We start from the raw sequence: 16563 nt of genomic DNA, 5'->3' as shown, positions 1-16563 counted from the left end.
GAACTTTAAATTGTCACGTGACACTAAGAATTATTTTTTAAATTTTATTAAGTCTTTTATTAATTTTGACACGTCACGTGACCGTAAAAATTACAAATTTAAGTTTGAGAAGGTTTTTGTTTTTTTTTTTAATTTAATAATAAAATTAGTCATTTTTTTTTTTTTTTTTTTTGTAAAATATTTTGAACGCCCTTTATATAGTATCAAATTAATTTAACCTAAAAAAAAATTAAATTAAATTAAATTATTAATTATTTATTATTTTATTATTAAATTTGCGAAGATTCACAATTGAACATTTCGAAAATTTGAACTTTAAATTGTAGTACAGTCACGTGACCGCAAAAATGACAAATTTCAGTTTGAGAAGGTTTTTGTTTTTTTTTTATTTAATAATAAAATTAGTCAATTTGTTTTTTTTTTTTTGAAAAAGTATTTTGAACGCCCTGTATATAGTATAAAATTAATTTCACCTACAAACTTTACACTACTGTAACGGTCAAAATGGAATAATATGGCTTTTATTATTATTTGGACACCCTGTATACCAGTTTTACGAAAATACCACCGCACTGACACTAACTTATGGGTGAATTATGATAACCGAAAAGGCACACGTGCGTAAAATGTTGCACGTTTACACAACTTCCGACATTTTACCGCCCTTGTCACGTTTAATTACCGGGTTTATTAAAATAAAACCGAAAAGTGTGTAAAAGGTACTTTTTACCATCGACCTATAAATCGTCGGTACGGGCGACATATTAAATGATCCTCGTACATTTTGAGGGATATTATGTCACTTTCTACTTGTGCGGTCTTTTGGCTAAATGTAATTTATTGCCTCCAAGTAAATTTGAAAAACAAAAAGTTTACAGTTTCCGAGATATTTAGAGTGAAAAGTGCTGAAAGTGTTGTCATTCCGTTCAAATCCACACAATTCCACTATTTTAAATGGGACACCCTGTATATTTTATGGCCAGTTGATTCTGTTGGTCAAAACCTACACAGTGACCTAAATAGTGTAATACAAAATGTTTACAGTTTCTGAGATATTTAGAGTGAATAGTGCTGAAAGTGTTGTCATTCCGTTCAAATCCACACAATTCCACTATTTTAAATGGGACGCCCTGTATATTTTATGGCCAGTTGATTCTGTTGGTCAAAACCTACACAGTGACCTAAATAGTGTAACACAAAATGTTTACAGTTTCTGAGATATTTAGATTCAAAAATGTTTTTAATTTCTTGAGAGAAAAGAGGCAAAATGTTATTTAAGCAGCACTTAATAGCTCTACGATTGGGATTTTGACAGTTGCGCTCTATGTGTCAGCTGTCAAACAATATTTTGACTTAAAAACCGTGTCACAACTGTCAAAACTTGAAGTAGAGACGTATAATACAATTTGAGTTATCCCTTGTTCAAGTGGTAACAAAATATCACTCCAACAACACTTTATAGCTCTATGAGCAAGGTTTTGACAGTTGCGCTCTATGTGTCAGCTGTCAAATAACATTTTGACTTAAAAACCGTGTCACAACTGTCAAAACTATCACTATAAACCTATAAAGTAGCTTGACATGAATGTACTCCCAGTGGTAACAAAAATCATTCCAAACAGCACTTTACAGTTCTGCGAACAGGATTTTGACAGTTGCACTCTATGTGTCAGCTGTCAAATAACATTTTGACTAAAAAAACCACAAAACAACTGTCAAAATTTTCATTATAGACGTATAAAGCAGCTTTAGATGTATCTTATTCAAGTAGTAGCAAAATATTACTCCAAGCAGCTATTTATAGCTCTATGAGCCGAGTTTTACAGTTGCGCTCCATGGGACAGCTGTCAAATAACATTTTGACCTAAAAACCGTGTCACAACTGTCAAAACTTGGAGTAGAGACGTATGAGATAATTTGAGTTATCCCTTGTTCGAATGGTAGCAAAATATCACTCCAAACAGCACTTTATAGCTCTATGAGCACGGTTTTGACAGTTGCGGTCTATGTGTCAGCTGTCAAACAATATTTTGACTTAAAAACCGTGTCACAACTGTCAAAACTTTCACTATAAACCTATAAAGTAGCTTTACTTGAATGTGACCCTAGTGGTAAAAAAATATCATTCCTAACAGCATTTTACAGTTCTGCGAACAGGATTTTGACAGTTGCGCTCTATGTGTCAGCTGTCAAATAACATTTTGACTTAAAAACCGTGTCACAACTGTCAAAACTTTCACTATAAACGTATCAAGTAGCTTTAAATGAATCTAACCTTAGTGGTGGAAAAATATCATTCCAAACAGCACTTTAGAGCTCTACGAGTAGGGTTTTGACAGTTGCGCTCCATGTGACAGCTGTCAAATGAAATTTTGACTTAAAAACCGTGTCACAACTGTCAAAACTTTCACTATAAACGTATCAAGTGGCTTTAGATGAATCTAACCTTAGTGCTGGAAAAATATCATTCCAAACAGCACTTTAGAGCTCTACGAGCAGGATTTTGACAGTTGCGCTCCATGTGACAGCTGTCAAATGACATTTTGACTTAAAAACCGTGTCACAACTGTCAAAAATTTCACTATAAACGTATCAAGTAGCTTTAGATGAATCTAACCTTAGTGGTGGAAAAATATCATTCCAAACAGCACTTTAGAGCTCTACGAGTAGGGTTTTGACAGTTGCGCTCCATGTGACAGCTGTCAAATAACATTTTGACTTAAAAACCGTGTCGCAACTGTCAAAACTTTCACTATAAACGTATCAAGTAGCTTTAGATGAATCTAACCTTAGTGGTGGAAAAATAACATTCTAAACAGCACTTTAGAGCTCTGCGAGTAGGGTTTTGACAGTTGCGCTCAATGTGTCAGCTGTCAAATAACATTTTGACTTAAAAACCGTGTCACAACTGTCAAAACTTTAACTATAAACCTATAAAGTAGATTTAGATGAATCTAACCTTAGTGCTGGAAAAATATCATTCCAAACAGCACTTTAGAGCTCTACGAGTAGGGTTTTGACAGTTGCGCTCCATGTGACCGCTGTCAAATAACATTTTGACTTAAAAACCGTGTCACAACTGTTAAAACTTTCACTATAAACGTATCAAGTAGCTTTAGATGAATCTAACCTTAGTGCTGGAAAAATATCATTCCAAACAGCACTTTAGAGCTCTGCGAGTAGGGTTTTGACAGTTGCGCTCTATGTGTCAGCTGTCAAATAACATTTTGACTTAAAAACTGTGTCACAACTGTCAAAACTTTCACTATAAACGTATCAAGCAGCTTTAGATGAATCTAACCTTAGTGGTGGAAAAATATCAATTCGAGCAGCCCTTTATAGCTCTACGATCAGAATTTTGACAGTTGCTTTCTATGTGACAGCTGTCAAATAACATTCTAATTAAACTGTCGTGTTATAACCGTCAAAATTTCACTTATAGACGTATAAAGTAGTTTGAGATGAATCTGGTTTCAGTGAAGGCAAAATATCACTTAAAGCAGCACTTGATAGCTTTATGACCAGGATTTTGACAGTTGCGCTCTATGTGTCAGCTGTCAAACAATATTTTGGCTAAACAACAGTGTAGCTAGTGTGAATATTGTTGCATTGAAACACGCACTTGATTTATATCTAAATTTACAGTTATTTGGGCACAAAAGTGTGTTTACACCGTAAAATTCCAATCGTTTCAACCAAAACAAACATGATCAGTGTCAGTGAATAGCAATGAGTGTACAGGGTAACCGCACTAATTTACTAGGTAAGTAATAGGAAATAGAGAGCAAAATGTAAATTAGCTAGAGATTTATTGACGTCACGAGTTGCGCACACCACCCTGTATAAAGCCCGGTTAATACGATGAAAATTTGAATTTCGTGGGGATCAATTTTAATACAAAGTTTGACATTTCCCTTAAAAGGGCAACGGGCCATAAATTATCAAAGGAAGGGCCGGCGGAGCGTGAAGAGATGCTCTATTTTAGAGCCAGAGCAGGGGAAGGGGGGGCTTGATATACTGGGCGCTGTCTCCTGCCCAGATTGAGCCAGAATTTTCATTTTAATTTCACTTAATCATTATTATGATTAATACCGGGTGTTGCTGCCCAATTACACACTGATATTGCGTAGGCAAAAAGGATTTCGTCTAATACACAAAATTGAGTTTTGACAGCCTGTAACTCTGTTATTTTTCCACCGATTGAAAAGATTTTGTCACCAGCGTGTAGGCCGTGAAATTCTCTATAAATCACCCTGTATAGTTCTGGTAAAAAAATTATCAAATAAGCGAGTTATTTTCGATTAAAGTTACAAGAGTAAAATGGCTGTCTAGCATGTGCTAGCTCAACTTTGACAGCCTTTAACTCGGTTAATTTGACAGTTATTGCGTTGATTATTTTACCATCGTGTAGGCCGTGAAATTCTCTATAAATCACCCTGTATAGTTCTAGTAGTAAAGTTATCAAATAAGCGAGTTATTTTCAGTTAAAGTTACAAGATTAAAATGGCTGTCTAGCATGTGCTAGCTCAACTTTGACAGCCCCTAATTCGGTTACTTTGACAGTTATTGCGTTGATTATTTTACCATCGTGTAGGCCGTGAAATTCTCTATAAATCACCCTGTATAGTTCTAGTAGTAAAGTTATCAAATAAGCGAGTTATTTCAGATTAAGTTACAAGAGTAAAATGGCTGTCTAGCATGTGCTAGCTCAACTTTGACAGCCCCTAATTCGGTTATTTTGACAGTTAGAAGGTTGATTATTTTACCATCCTGTAGGTCGTGAAATTCTCTTTAAATCACCCTTTATAGTTCGGGTAGCGAAGTTGTCAAATAATTGACTGTGTGAAGTGTCAAGTGGCGATATTTCTGTCAAGCATGGGTTACGTCAACTTTGACAGCCTCTAACTCGGTTAGTTTGACAGTTATTGCGTTGATTTTTTTACCATCGTGTAGGCCGTGAAATTCTCTATAAATCACCCTGTATAGTTCTAGTAGTAAAGTTATCAAATAAGCGAGTTATTTTCAGTTAAAGTTACAAGAGTAAAATCACTGTCAAACATTTGCTAACTCAACTTTGACAGCCCCTAATTTGGTTATTTTGACAGTTAGAAGGTTGATTGTTTTACCATAGTGTAGGCCGTGAAATTCTCTTTAAGTCACTCTGTATAGTTTTGCTAAAAAAGTTGTCAAATAAGTGACTTATTTTGACTTGAAGTGTCAAGAATAAAATCACCCTCAAACACGTGCTAGCTTAACTTTGACAGCCCGTAACTCGGTTATTTTAACAGTTATGGAGTTGATTTTTTTACCATCGTGTAGGCCGTGAAATTCTCTTTAAATCACTCTGTATAGTTTTGCTAAAAAAGTTGTCAAATAAGTGACTTATTTTGACTTGAAGTGTCAAGAATAAAATCACCCTCAAACACGTGCTAGCTTAACTTTGACAGCCCGTAACTCGGTTATTTTAACAGTTATGGAGTTGATTTTTTTACCATCGTGTAGGCCGTGAAATTCTCTTTAAGTCACTCTGTATAATTCTGCTAATAAAGTTGTCAAATAAGTGACTTATTTTGACTTGAAGTGTCAAGAATAAAATCACCCTCAAACACGTGCGAGCTTAACTTTGACAGCCCGTAACTCGGTTATTTTAACAGTTATGGAGTTGATTTTTTTACCATCGTGTAGGCCGTGAAATTCTCTTTAAGTCACTCTGTATAGTTTTGCTAAAAAAGTTGTCAAATAAGTGACTTATTTTGACTTGAAGTGTCAAGAATAAAATCACCCTCAAACACGTGCTAGCTTAACTTTGACAGCCCGTAACTCGGTTATTTTAACAGTTATGGAGTTGATTTTTTTACCATCGTGTAGGCCGTGAAATTCTCTTTAAGTCCCTCTGTATAGTTTTGCTAAAAAAGTTGTCAAATAAGTGACTTATTTTGACTTGAAGTGTCAAGAATAAAATCACCCTCAAACACGTGCGAGCTTAACTTTGATAGCCCGTAACTCGGTTATTTTAACAGTTATGGAGTTGATTTTTTTACCATCGTGTAGGCCGTGAAATTCTCTTTAAATCACTCTGTATAGTTTTGCTAAAAAAGTTGTCAAATAAGTGACTTATTTTGACTTGAAGTGTCAAGAATAAAATCACCCTCAAACACGTGCTAGCTTAACTTTGACAGCCCGTAACTCGGTTATTTTAACAGTTATGGAGTTGATTTTTTTACCATCGTGTAGGCCGTGAAATTCTCTTTAAGTCACTCTGTATAGTTTTGCTAAAAAAGTTGTCAAATAAGTGACTTATTTTGACTTGAATTGTCAAGAATAAAATCACCCTCAAACACGTGCTAGCTTAACTTTGACAGCCCGTAACTCGGTTATTTTAACAGTTATGGAGTTGATTTTTTTACCATCGTGTAGGCAGTGAAATTCTCTTTAAGTCACTCTGTATAGTTTTGCTAAAAAAGTTGTCAAATAAGTGACTTATTTTGACTTGAAGTGTCAAGAATAAAATCACCCTCAAACACATGCTAGCTTAACTTTGACAGCCCGTAACTCGGTTATTTTAACAGTTATGGAGTTGATTTTTTTACCATCGTGTAGGCCGTGAAATTCTCTTTAAGTCACTCTGTATAGTTTTGCTAAAAAAGTTGTCAAATAAGTGACTTATTTTGACTTAAAGTGTCAAGAATAAAATCACCCTCAAACACGTGCTAGCTTAACTTTGACAGCCCGTAACTCGGTTATTTTAACAGTTATGGAGTTGATTTTTTTACCATCGTGTAGGCAGTGAAATTCTCTTTAAGTCACTCTGTATAGTTTTGCTAAAAAAGTTGTCAAATAAGTGACTTATTTTGAATTAAAGTGTCAAGAATAAAATCACCCTCAAACACGTGCTAGCTTAACTTTGACAGCCCGTAACTCGGTTATTTTAACAGTTATGGAGTTGATTTTTTTACCATCGTGTAGGCCGTGAAATTCTCTTCAAGTCACTCTGTATAGTTTTGCTTAAAAAGTTGTCAAATAAGTGACTTATTTTCACTTAAAGTGTCAAGAGTTAAATCGCTGTCATACATGTGCTAGCTCAGCTTTGACTGCCCGTAACTCGGTTATTTTGACAGTTAGAAAGTTGATTTTTTTTACCATCGTGTAGGCCGTGAAATTCTCTTTAAACTACTTTTTATTATGTCTGTACTAAAGTTGTCGAATAAGCGAGTTATTTTGACTTAAAGTGACAAGAGTAGAATCACTGTAAAACATGTGCTAACTGAACTTTGACAGGCCGTCATTTTGTTATTTTGACAGTTAGAGAGTTGGTTTTTTTACCATCCTGTAGGCCGTAAAATTCTCTTTAAATCACCCTGTATAAACTGGTGGACCAATTGTCATATAAGCGAGTTATTTTGAATTAAAACGCCAGGAGTAAAATTGCTGTTAAACATGAGTTACGTTAACTTTGACAGCCTGTAACTCGGCTATTTTGACAGTTAGAGAGTTGCTTTTTCCACCAGCAGGTAGGCCGTCAAATTCTCTTTAAATTACTTTCTGTAGTTCTGGTAGCCAAGTTGTCAAATTAGCGAATTATTTCATATAAAGTGTCAAGAATAAAATCACTGTCAAAAATGTGTTAGCCCAACTTTGACAGCCCGTAACTCGGTTATTTTGACAGCTAGCGAGTTGGTTTTTTTACCGAATTGTGAACCGTTAAATTCTGTTTAAACCACCCTGTATAGTTCTAGAAGCAAAGTTGTCAAATAAATGCGTTATTTTAATTTCAAAACTAACTAAAATTGTTTAAGTAATAGCAACACCTACTATGTTTGTTATTCGCTTGGAAGAGCAAATTTGACCTTAAATATCTCGAAAACTGTCCCATTCTTGTATAGCACTTATTACGTCATTTTGTAGGTCTGAGTTTGCGCCATACAGTGACGTAATGTAATATACAGGGTGTCTCATTGAAACCAAATTTTCTAACTTGCCCTTTTGCCCATTATTTACGTAATTACTTCACCACGTCAGCACTATAATCAACTCGACGGGGAATAATTGACTCGTTGCAAAAGTGACAGACGAAAATCTGTCCCATTTATACCGAAAAACCCTAAATGGGCACCCCAACCCTCGAAATCGTCATATTTTTAGGCTCACTGAACCATAAGCACCATATGGACGGACCTGACGTGTTTATATCCACTTGATTACTCGATGACTTAATCGAATTACGTTGATTTAACGTTGATTGAATGGGAAATTTGTTATTGTTTCTTCTGGTTTATTAAAAAACCAAATTAAGGTGGAATTTGCAGCAAAACAGGATTGAATTCCTTTAATGGGGGTTTAAATCGCCAGGGACCTGAAAATGTGCTTTAATAGTTACTAATTTGCTATTTCTCGCGATCTGATTGGTACAAATCGATCGGACAAAGCCAATTTTTGCATACACTCAGTAAAATCATCGATCCAGTCCGGAAAATTTAACGTTTCAAAGCGAAAACTCGCTCTGATTAGAAGGAAGAAAATGTAATCTGACAGAGAGGTATGATTGGACTTGTACCCTCTTAATAACAGAAAAGATGATCAATTACAGGAAGTATATTAAAGAGGCAAAGGTCACATTATACAAAGTGGCACAAAAAAATCAAATAAATATGAGTTTTAGCGAGTTTGAGACACTCTGTATAATATTAGGTCGATTCGTGTGCTGCGTTATTCAAAGCACTAAAACTCGACTATTTTAAATTGGACACCCTGTATGCTATTACGTCATTGAATTGCGCAAACTAGAGGCTGTAAAATGACGTAATAAGTGTTATACAAAAATGGTACAGTTTTTGAGATATTTGGGGTCAAAGCTGCGCCATCTCTGTACAGGAAATAGCAGACAAACTCATAAAAATTGGCTTAAAATTAGTTTTTTAGTTAGTTTTCAGGATTTTCAGGCTAATTTCAATGGTCTAGTCTTGAAATTTGACTTCAAGTCCATGAAAACTGTCATGCAGGCTTGCATTATGTCTTTTCAAGTCAGTTTTTAAGGTTTTCAGGCTAATTTTAATGGTCCAGTCTTGAAATTTGGCTTCAAACTCATAAAAACTGCCTTGAAGGCTTAAAATTTGTCTTTTAAGTCAGATGTAAGGGTTTTCCGGCTAATTTCAATGATCCAGTCTTGAAATTTGACATAAAACCCATGAAAACTGTCTTGAAGCCTTAAAATTGGTCTTCTAAGTCAGTTTTCAAAGTTTTCAAGTTAATTTCAAAGCTCTAGTCTTGAAATTTGAGATAAAATTCATAAAAATTGCCTTGAAGGCTTAAAATTTGTCTTTTAAGTCACTTTTCAAAGTTTTCAAGTTAATTTCAAAGCTCTAGTCTTCAAATTTGGGATAGAATTCATAAAAATTGCCTTGAACGCTTAAAATTTGCTTTTTAAGTCAATTTTTAGGGTTTTCAGGCTAATTTCAATGGTCTAGTCTTAAAATTTGACTTCAAACCCATGAAAACTGTCTTGAAGGCTTAAAATTTGTCTTTTAAGTCAGTTTTCAAGTTAATTTCAAAGCTCTAGTCTTGAAATTTGGCTTCAAACTCATAAAAACTGTCTTGAAGGCTTAAAGTTTGCTTTTGAAGTCAGTTTTCAGGGTTTTCAGACTAATTTCAATGGTTCAGTCTTGAAATTTGGCTTCAAACCCATGGAAACTGTCTTGAAGTCTTAAAATTTGTCTTTTAAATGACTTTTCAAGATTTTCAAGTTAATTTCAAAGCTGAAAAGTTGAAATTTGGCTTAAAATTCATAAAAATTGCCTTGTAGGCTTAAAATTTGCTTTTTAAGTAAATTTTTAGGGTTTTCAGACTAATTTCAATGGTTCAGTCTTGAAATTTGGCTTCAAACCCATGGAAACTGTCTTGAAGGCTTAAAATTTGTCTTTTAAGTTACTTTTCAAGGTTTTCAAGTTAATTTCAAAGCTCAAGAGTTGAAATTTGGCTTAAAATTCATAAAAATTTTCTTGAAGGCTTAAAATTTGCTTTTGAAGTCAGTTTTAGGGTTTTCAGACTAATTTCAATGGTTCAGTCTTGAAATTTGGCTTCAAACCCATGGAAACTGTCTTGAAGGCTTAAAATTTGTCTTTTAAGTTACTTTTCAAGGTTTTCAAGTTAATTTCAAAGCTCAAGAGTTGAAGTTTGACTTAAAATTCATAAAAATTGTCTTGAAGGCTTAAAATTTGCTTTTGAAGTCAGTTTTTAGGGTTTTCAGGTTAATTTCAATGGTCTAGTCTTGAAATTTGGCTTCAAACTCATAAAAACTGTCTTGAAGGCTAAAAATTTGTCTTTTAAGTGACTTTTCAAGGTTTTCAAGTTAATTTCAAAGCTCTACTCTTCAATTTTGGATTCAAACTCATAAAAACTGCATTGAAGGCTTAAAATTTGCTTTTGAAGCCAGTGTTTAGGGTTTTCAGGCTAATTTTAATGGTCCAGTCTTGAAATTTGGCTTCAAACTCATAAAAACTGTCGTGAAAGCTTAAAATTTGCTTTTTAAGTCAGTTGTAAGGATTTTCAGGTTAATTTCAATGGTCTAGTCTTGAAATTTGACTTCAAACCTATGAAAACTGTCTTAAAGGCTTAAAATTTGTCTTTTAAGTCAGTTTTCAAGTTATTTTCAAAGGTTTAGTCTTGAAATTTGGCTTCAAACCCATGAAAACTGTCTTGAAAGCTTAAAATTTGTCTTCTAAGTCACTTTTCAAGGTTTTCAAGTTAATTTCAAAGCTCTAGTCTTGAAATTTGGTTCCAATCTCAAAAAAAATGTCTTAAAGGCTTAAAATTTGTCTTTTCATTCAGTTTTCAGGGTTTTCAGGCCAATTTCAAGTATCCAGTCTTGAAATTTGGCTTCAAACTCATAAAAACTGTCTTAAAGGCTTAAAATGTGCTTTTTAAGTCAGTTTTTGGGATTTTTAGGCTAATTTTAAGTCTCCAGTCTTAAAAATTGACTTCAAATCCATCAAAGTTTGCTTAAAAATATTTAAAATTTGTCTTTTGAGTCAGTTTTCATGGTTTTCAAGGTAATTTCTATATTCTAGTGTTGAAATTTAACTTAAAACCCATAAAATCAGTCTTAAAGGCTTGAAAGTGTCTTTCAAGTCAGTTTTCATGGTTTTCAGGCTAATTTCAATGGTCCAGTCTTGAAATTTGGCTTCAAACTCATGAAAATTGTCTTGAAGGCTTGAATTGCGTTAGTTTTCATGGTTTTCAATGCTCTAGCCCTAAAATTTGACTTCAAATCAAAAGAAATTGTCTACAAGACTTGAAATGTGTCTTTCAAGACAGTTTTAATGGTTTTGAGACTAATTTCAAGCCAGAAGGCTTCCAATCAATAAAAATTGTTTTCAAGCCTTGAAATTTGTTTTTCAAGTCAATTTCCAGGCTAACTTCAATTGGCCAAGTCTTCAAATTTGACTTGAAACCATGAAAACTGTCTTGAAGGCTTAAAATGTGTCTTTCAAGTCGGTTTTAATGCTCATTTTAATGTCTTAAAGGAAAAATTGACTTGTACTTGCTTTACGGAAGTAGGGTTTTTGACAGTTGTTATCAGTCAAAAAAGTGTCTGGGTGTCACGTGATAACTGTCAACTGTCAAACTGGGCCTCAGTCAGCTTGTAGACCTACAAGAGTGAAGCTTTTTTAATGTTTCAATGGATGAAAGGGCTTTACAGTTTTATGGAAAGGTTTTTTTGACAGTTGTGATGCAACCGTTAACCTGAAAAGTCAGTCAGTGTCACGTGATAACTGTCACGATACGTCACAACAGTCAAACTTCAAAATAAACATGGCTCTGTCTAGAAAAATCAGTTTGAGTGTGTTAGTAGAGGTTTTTTGTGAATATCTCGAAAACTAGTAGAGTTATTTGGTTGAAACTTGCAATGTGGCTAGAACCATTGTCTGGAATGTCATTTTCACACAAATCGCTTGGAAAACCATGCGAATTCAGACTGAAAACACATTTTCTGCTTTAAAGGACATTCGAGATTACGTGGTGGAACAATACAGTTGAAACACCAGAGGATCATTTTTTTTTTCGCATTGACACAATCTTTTAAGTCACCAAACACCCCGAAACAGGCCAATTCACACAGCAATATCAATTACCGGGCGAGTTCCAAGAGTATCACAGTTACAATCGCGAAAAGTGCACAGTAATTCGACACGTTATGGGAACGAAGCCCTTCATCCATGAATGAAACTGGATTTTTCGACCTGATCCGAAACGTAGTAATTCATTCAGTACCAGTTTTTTTTTTGTGCGGTGTGAGTGTGTCTTATAGTGCGTCGTCAAAGGTTTCGCGTGTATGTGCAATATGCAAATTATGATTTCAAAGACGAAAACGGGAAAACCGCAAACTGCATTAAACATGCATTAGGACACGCATTAAACTAAGTGGCTGCCGGGATTCATTCGGCTTTGATCCTTACACAAAGGACCTTCCTGAATTATCCTGCCTCTGTTTCGCTTTATGTTTCTGCCACGGCTCTATTAGCGCATAGAGCTGCAGACCAAGGTAATATATAGAGCTGGGCGAAATTTTGTTGATCATTATTTCACCACTCAAATACCACTAATCATACAGAGTGGATTAAATTCACTCCTTTTTCACCCCAACCCGGTTTTTGGCTAAACCTGTGTTTTTAAAAATTTGACAGCAGGTAACTCAGCTATTTTGACAGGTATTGCGACCGGGTTTTTACCAAATGGTAGCCAAAAGTGTCCTTTTTAAAACGACATATAATTTCCTTACAAACATTGTCAAATAATTGGGTTATTCTGTCAAAAACCAGCAATAGTTCTAAATAGAGTTACACCTGTATTTTTAAATTTTGACAGCTGCTAACTCAGCTATTTTGACAGGTATTGTAACCGGGTTTTTATCAAATTGTAGCCCAAAGTGTCCTCTTTAAAGTGACATATAACTTCCTTACAAACATTGTCAAATAATTGGGTTATTCTGTCAAAAACCACAATAGTTCTAAATAGAGTTAAATCAGTGTTTTTAAAATTTTGACAGCTGGTAACTCAGCTATTTTGACAGGTATTGTGACCGGGTTTATACCAAATTGTACCCAAAAGTGTCCTCTTTAAAACGACATATAACTTCCCAACAAACATTGTCAAATAATTGAGTTATTCTGTCATAAACTACCATTGATCTAAATAGGGCTAAACCTGGTTTTCAAAATTTTGACAGCTGGTAACTCCACTATTTTGACAGGTATTGTGACCGCGTTTTAACCAAATTGTAGCCCAAAGTGTCCTCTTTAAAACGACATGTAACTTCCTCACAAATATTGTCAAATAATTGGGTTATTCTGTCAAAAACTACCATTGATCTAAATAGGGCTATACTTGGTTTTCAAAATTTTGACAGCTAGTAACTCAGCCAATTTGACAGGTATTGTAACCGGGTTTTTACCAAATTGTAGCCCAAAGTGTCCTTTTTAAAACGATATATAACTTCCTTACAAACATTGTCAAATATTGGGTTATCTTCTGTTGTTCTAAATAGAGTTACACCAGTATTTTTTAAAATTTGACAGCTGCTAACTCAGCTATTTTGACAGGTATTGTGACCGGGTTTTAACTAAATTGTAGCCAAGAGTATCCTCTTTAAAGTGACATATAACTTCCTTACAAACATTGTCAAATAATTGGGTTATTCTGTCAAAAACTACCATTAATCTAAATAGGACTAAACCTGGTTTTCAAAATTTTGACAGCTGGTAACTCAGCTATTTTGACAGGTATTGCGACCGAGTTTTTACCAAATTGTAGCCAAAAGCGTCCTTTTCAAAACTTACATATTATTCTGTCAAAACCTGCAATAGTGCTAAATAGATTTAAAGTTAAACGAGCCTAAATTTAGTAAACGTTTCCAAGTTGCTTTGACAGGTTGTAACTCTGTTTTTAGAAAAGTTACAAAGTTCGTTCAAAAACAGTTCAAAAGACCGTTAAATTCTCTTTAAATCATGTAACCACACTTTTTACCATAACTGTCTCTGGTGAGGAGTTACTCCAGCTTGAAATTACAGTAACTTAAAGTTTTACAGTGCAATGCAGTGTTGACTTTGACAGTTTGTAACTCCGTTGTTAGTCAAGTTACAGCATTCATTTAAAAACCATTCGAAAACTCATAAAATTCTCTTTAAATTACGTGACTACACTTTTTACTGTAACTGTTACTAGAATGGAGTTACACTAGCTTCAACTTAAATAACTTGAAGTCTGTGTTAGTGCAATGCAGTGTTTACTTTGACTGGTTGTAACTCCGTTGTTAGATAAGTTACAAATTTTATTCAAAAACTGTTCAAAAGCCCGTAAAATTCTCTTTAAATCATGTAACCACGCTTTTTATCGTAACTGCCCTTGGATTGAAGTTACATTGAACTTAGTAACTTCAAGTTCTTTCAGTGCAATGCATGGTGTTTACTTTGACAGACTGTAACTCCGTTATTAGAGAGGTTAGAAAGTTCATTTAAAAACCGTTCAAAAGCCCATGAAATTCTCTCTTTTCCACTTAATAAAAAATGAAAAAAAAAAACAATAAAAAACCACCAATTTTGACGTAAAAAAAGTGCCAAAATAAAAAGTGAAAACTGTAAATTTTTTGAAAAATGTCAAAGCTTAAAATTGTCGAAACTCTTCTCTCTCAATCTTCGCTCGTGCATTCTGATTTAGTTTTTTGACACTTAAGTGACAGTTGACAAGTGACTTGACTATGTCAGGCAACGCCCTATACTGTCAAAAGCTCACTGTGCAATTTGCTTACAAGCACTAGTTTACTGTTTTGCTTGTATTTTATATGTTTGCAGATGTTCTGTCAGACGCGTGACAGCTGTCAAATGTTTCTTAAAAAAATTTTGACAGATTTCAAGGTATTTTGACAGTCCAGTCCTAGACAGACTTGAATTCTGCTCGTAGAGCTGCAAAATATCACACTTTACGTTAGCTTGGCTAGAAGTGCGTTTTATAGCTCGATGGAAAAACGGTTTTGACAGTTGACATACGACAAGTGACACTTATTGTTCCCTAAGCTGCATTTCTGTAAATTGCAACTACAGAATCAATATTTCACATCCAGATTGACGATGTGTGTGTTTTATAGTTTGACGTCCTGTTTTGGTGACATTTGACAGTTGTGACATTTGTGGTACTTGGACACACGGTAAATACATACGTCACAAAAGTGACAGTTGACAAATGACTCGGCCTTATTATGTAAACCCCCTAAGATACAGGGTGTACTTAGAAAGAAACTACTTTTGCAAATAACTCGAAAACAGTGGCGGAGGCAAGAAAAATGCAAGAGTGCAAAAAGTTAGCAATAAAGTCAAGTTTTTCAATCACCCAGTATAATTAATTTAACCGAGTACTGTAATCGAGTATTTTAAAGAATACTTTCGCCCAGCTCTGCGTGGAAATCAGTTAATTTTGCTTATACAGAGTGAACGCAAGAAAAAAACGAACGCACCCATACGCATCGGAAACTAATCTAAAAATGCCTCTTTCCTTTTCTGTACAAGGGTAAATCGGACGCTACCGACGCCTTTAGGGAGCGTCCGCCCCTCCCCCTTAACGCTGATTGGCCAATCGCACGCAGCTTGACTGTACAACCACGTGACTTTTTTTCTTGACACTAGTAAATAGTTTTAAGTAGTTTTAGGGAAAAAATCAAAATAGTTTTCCCGATTATTAGTGTTGGTTGGGTGGAAAAAGTCCCTGAAAGGTGCAATTTCAAATGGCGAGCCCGGTTTACTTGTTAACTTCCCAACCGCTGTGACACGTCCCAAAATTATCTGATTTTGGCTCCGCCCATCCCGAAAAACGGGGATTTCAGTCCCGTTTTCTGGTCAGTCCGGGTTTGCGAAACGCGTCCGGAGAAGCGCGAATTTTGCCGGTATCTCAAAAACTGTCCGGTGTTTGTCCCAAAAGTGTTCGAGTGCCAAAAAGTGTTCTTTTAAAGTGTGCGGTTTTTATGGGCAATTCATGTGAGTTTGTGTCACTTACAGGTTCAAAAACTGTTTTTGAGATATTTGGTTTTGGTTGCCGCACGCCAAAATGTGCGTAAATTAACCGAAATTTTCAGTAAAGTTAATTTTTTAATTTTGGAAAATAACTTCCTTCTGACGCCTTTAAGGGCAAAAAGTCCCTCTTAGGGTTTTGTAGAAAATTGAATTTCCTACAACTTTAGTTCTCTAACATTTCCCTGAATTTTGCTTTTTAACCGAGTTACATTGACATTTCCGTAAGTAGACTTTGCAGGACTTTTTGCCCCCATTAAATCTTTTTAATCAAAAATCTCCCTTCTGATGCCCTTAAGGACAAAATACCCCTCTTAGTCTTTTGTAGCAAATTAAATATCCTACAATTTTTGTTCTATAACATTTCCCTGAATTTTGCTTTTTACCCAACTTACGGGGGATTGAAGTTTCTGTAAGTAGACATTCAGGACACTTTGCCCTTATTAAATCTTTTTAAGCAAAAATCTCCCTTCTGAGGCCCTTAAGGACAAAATACCCCTCTTAGGTTTTT

The 16563-nt window shown here is 34.8% G+C and overlaps 1 protein-coding gene across 7 annotated transcripts in view; it reads left to right on the top strand.

Annotated features, from left to right (window-relative positions):
• Nucleotides 1–16563, top strand: part of sv (paired box protein shaven) — a 215024-nt gene that overhangs the window by 110882 nt on the left and 87579 nt on the right. Inside the window, exon 1 of one of the 7 annotated variants that reach the window (XM_081987661.1) lies at nt 3569–3763. The exons of 4 other annotated variants lie outside the window; for them this stretch is intronic. In XM_081987661.1, coding sequence (XP_081843787.1) covers nt 3730–3763 — 34 coding nt within the window. In that variant the 5' untranslated portion in view covers nt 3569–3729. Of the gene's footprint in view, nt 1–3568; nt 3764–15719; nt 16020–16563 lie in introns of those variants that run through there. 2 more of the 7 variants (XM_081987660.1, XM_081987662.1) reach the window with 2 other exon arrangements.

The sequence above is a fragment of the Ips typographus genome, linkage group LG10 (genome assembly GCF_016097725.1).
Source record: "Ips typographus isolate SLU linkage group LG10, UJ_Ityp_2.0, whole genome shotgun sequence".
Classification (NCBI taxonomy): domain Eukaryota; kingdom Metazoa; phylum Arthropoda; class Insecta; order Coleoptera; family Curculionidae; genus Ips; species Ips typographus.
Note: the sequence above shows the minus strand (reverse complement) of the source record. Positions and strands in the feature narration are given on the sequence as shown.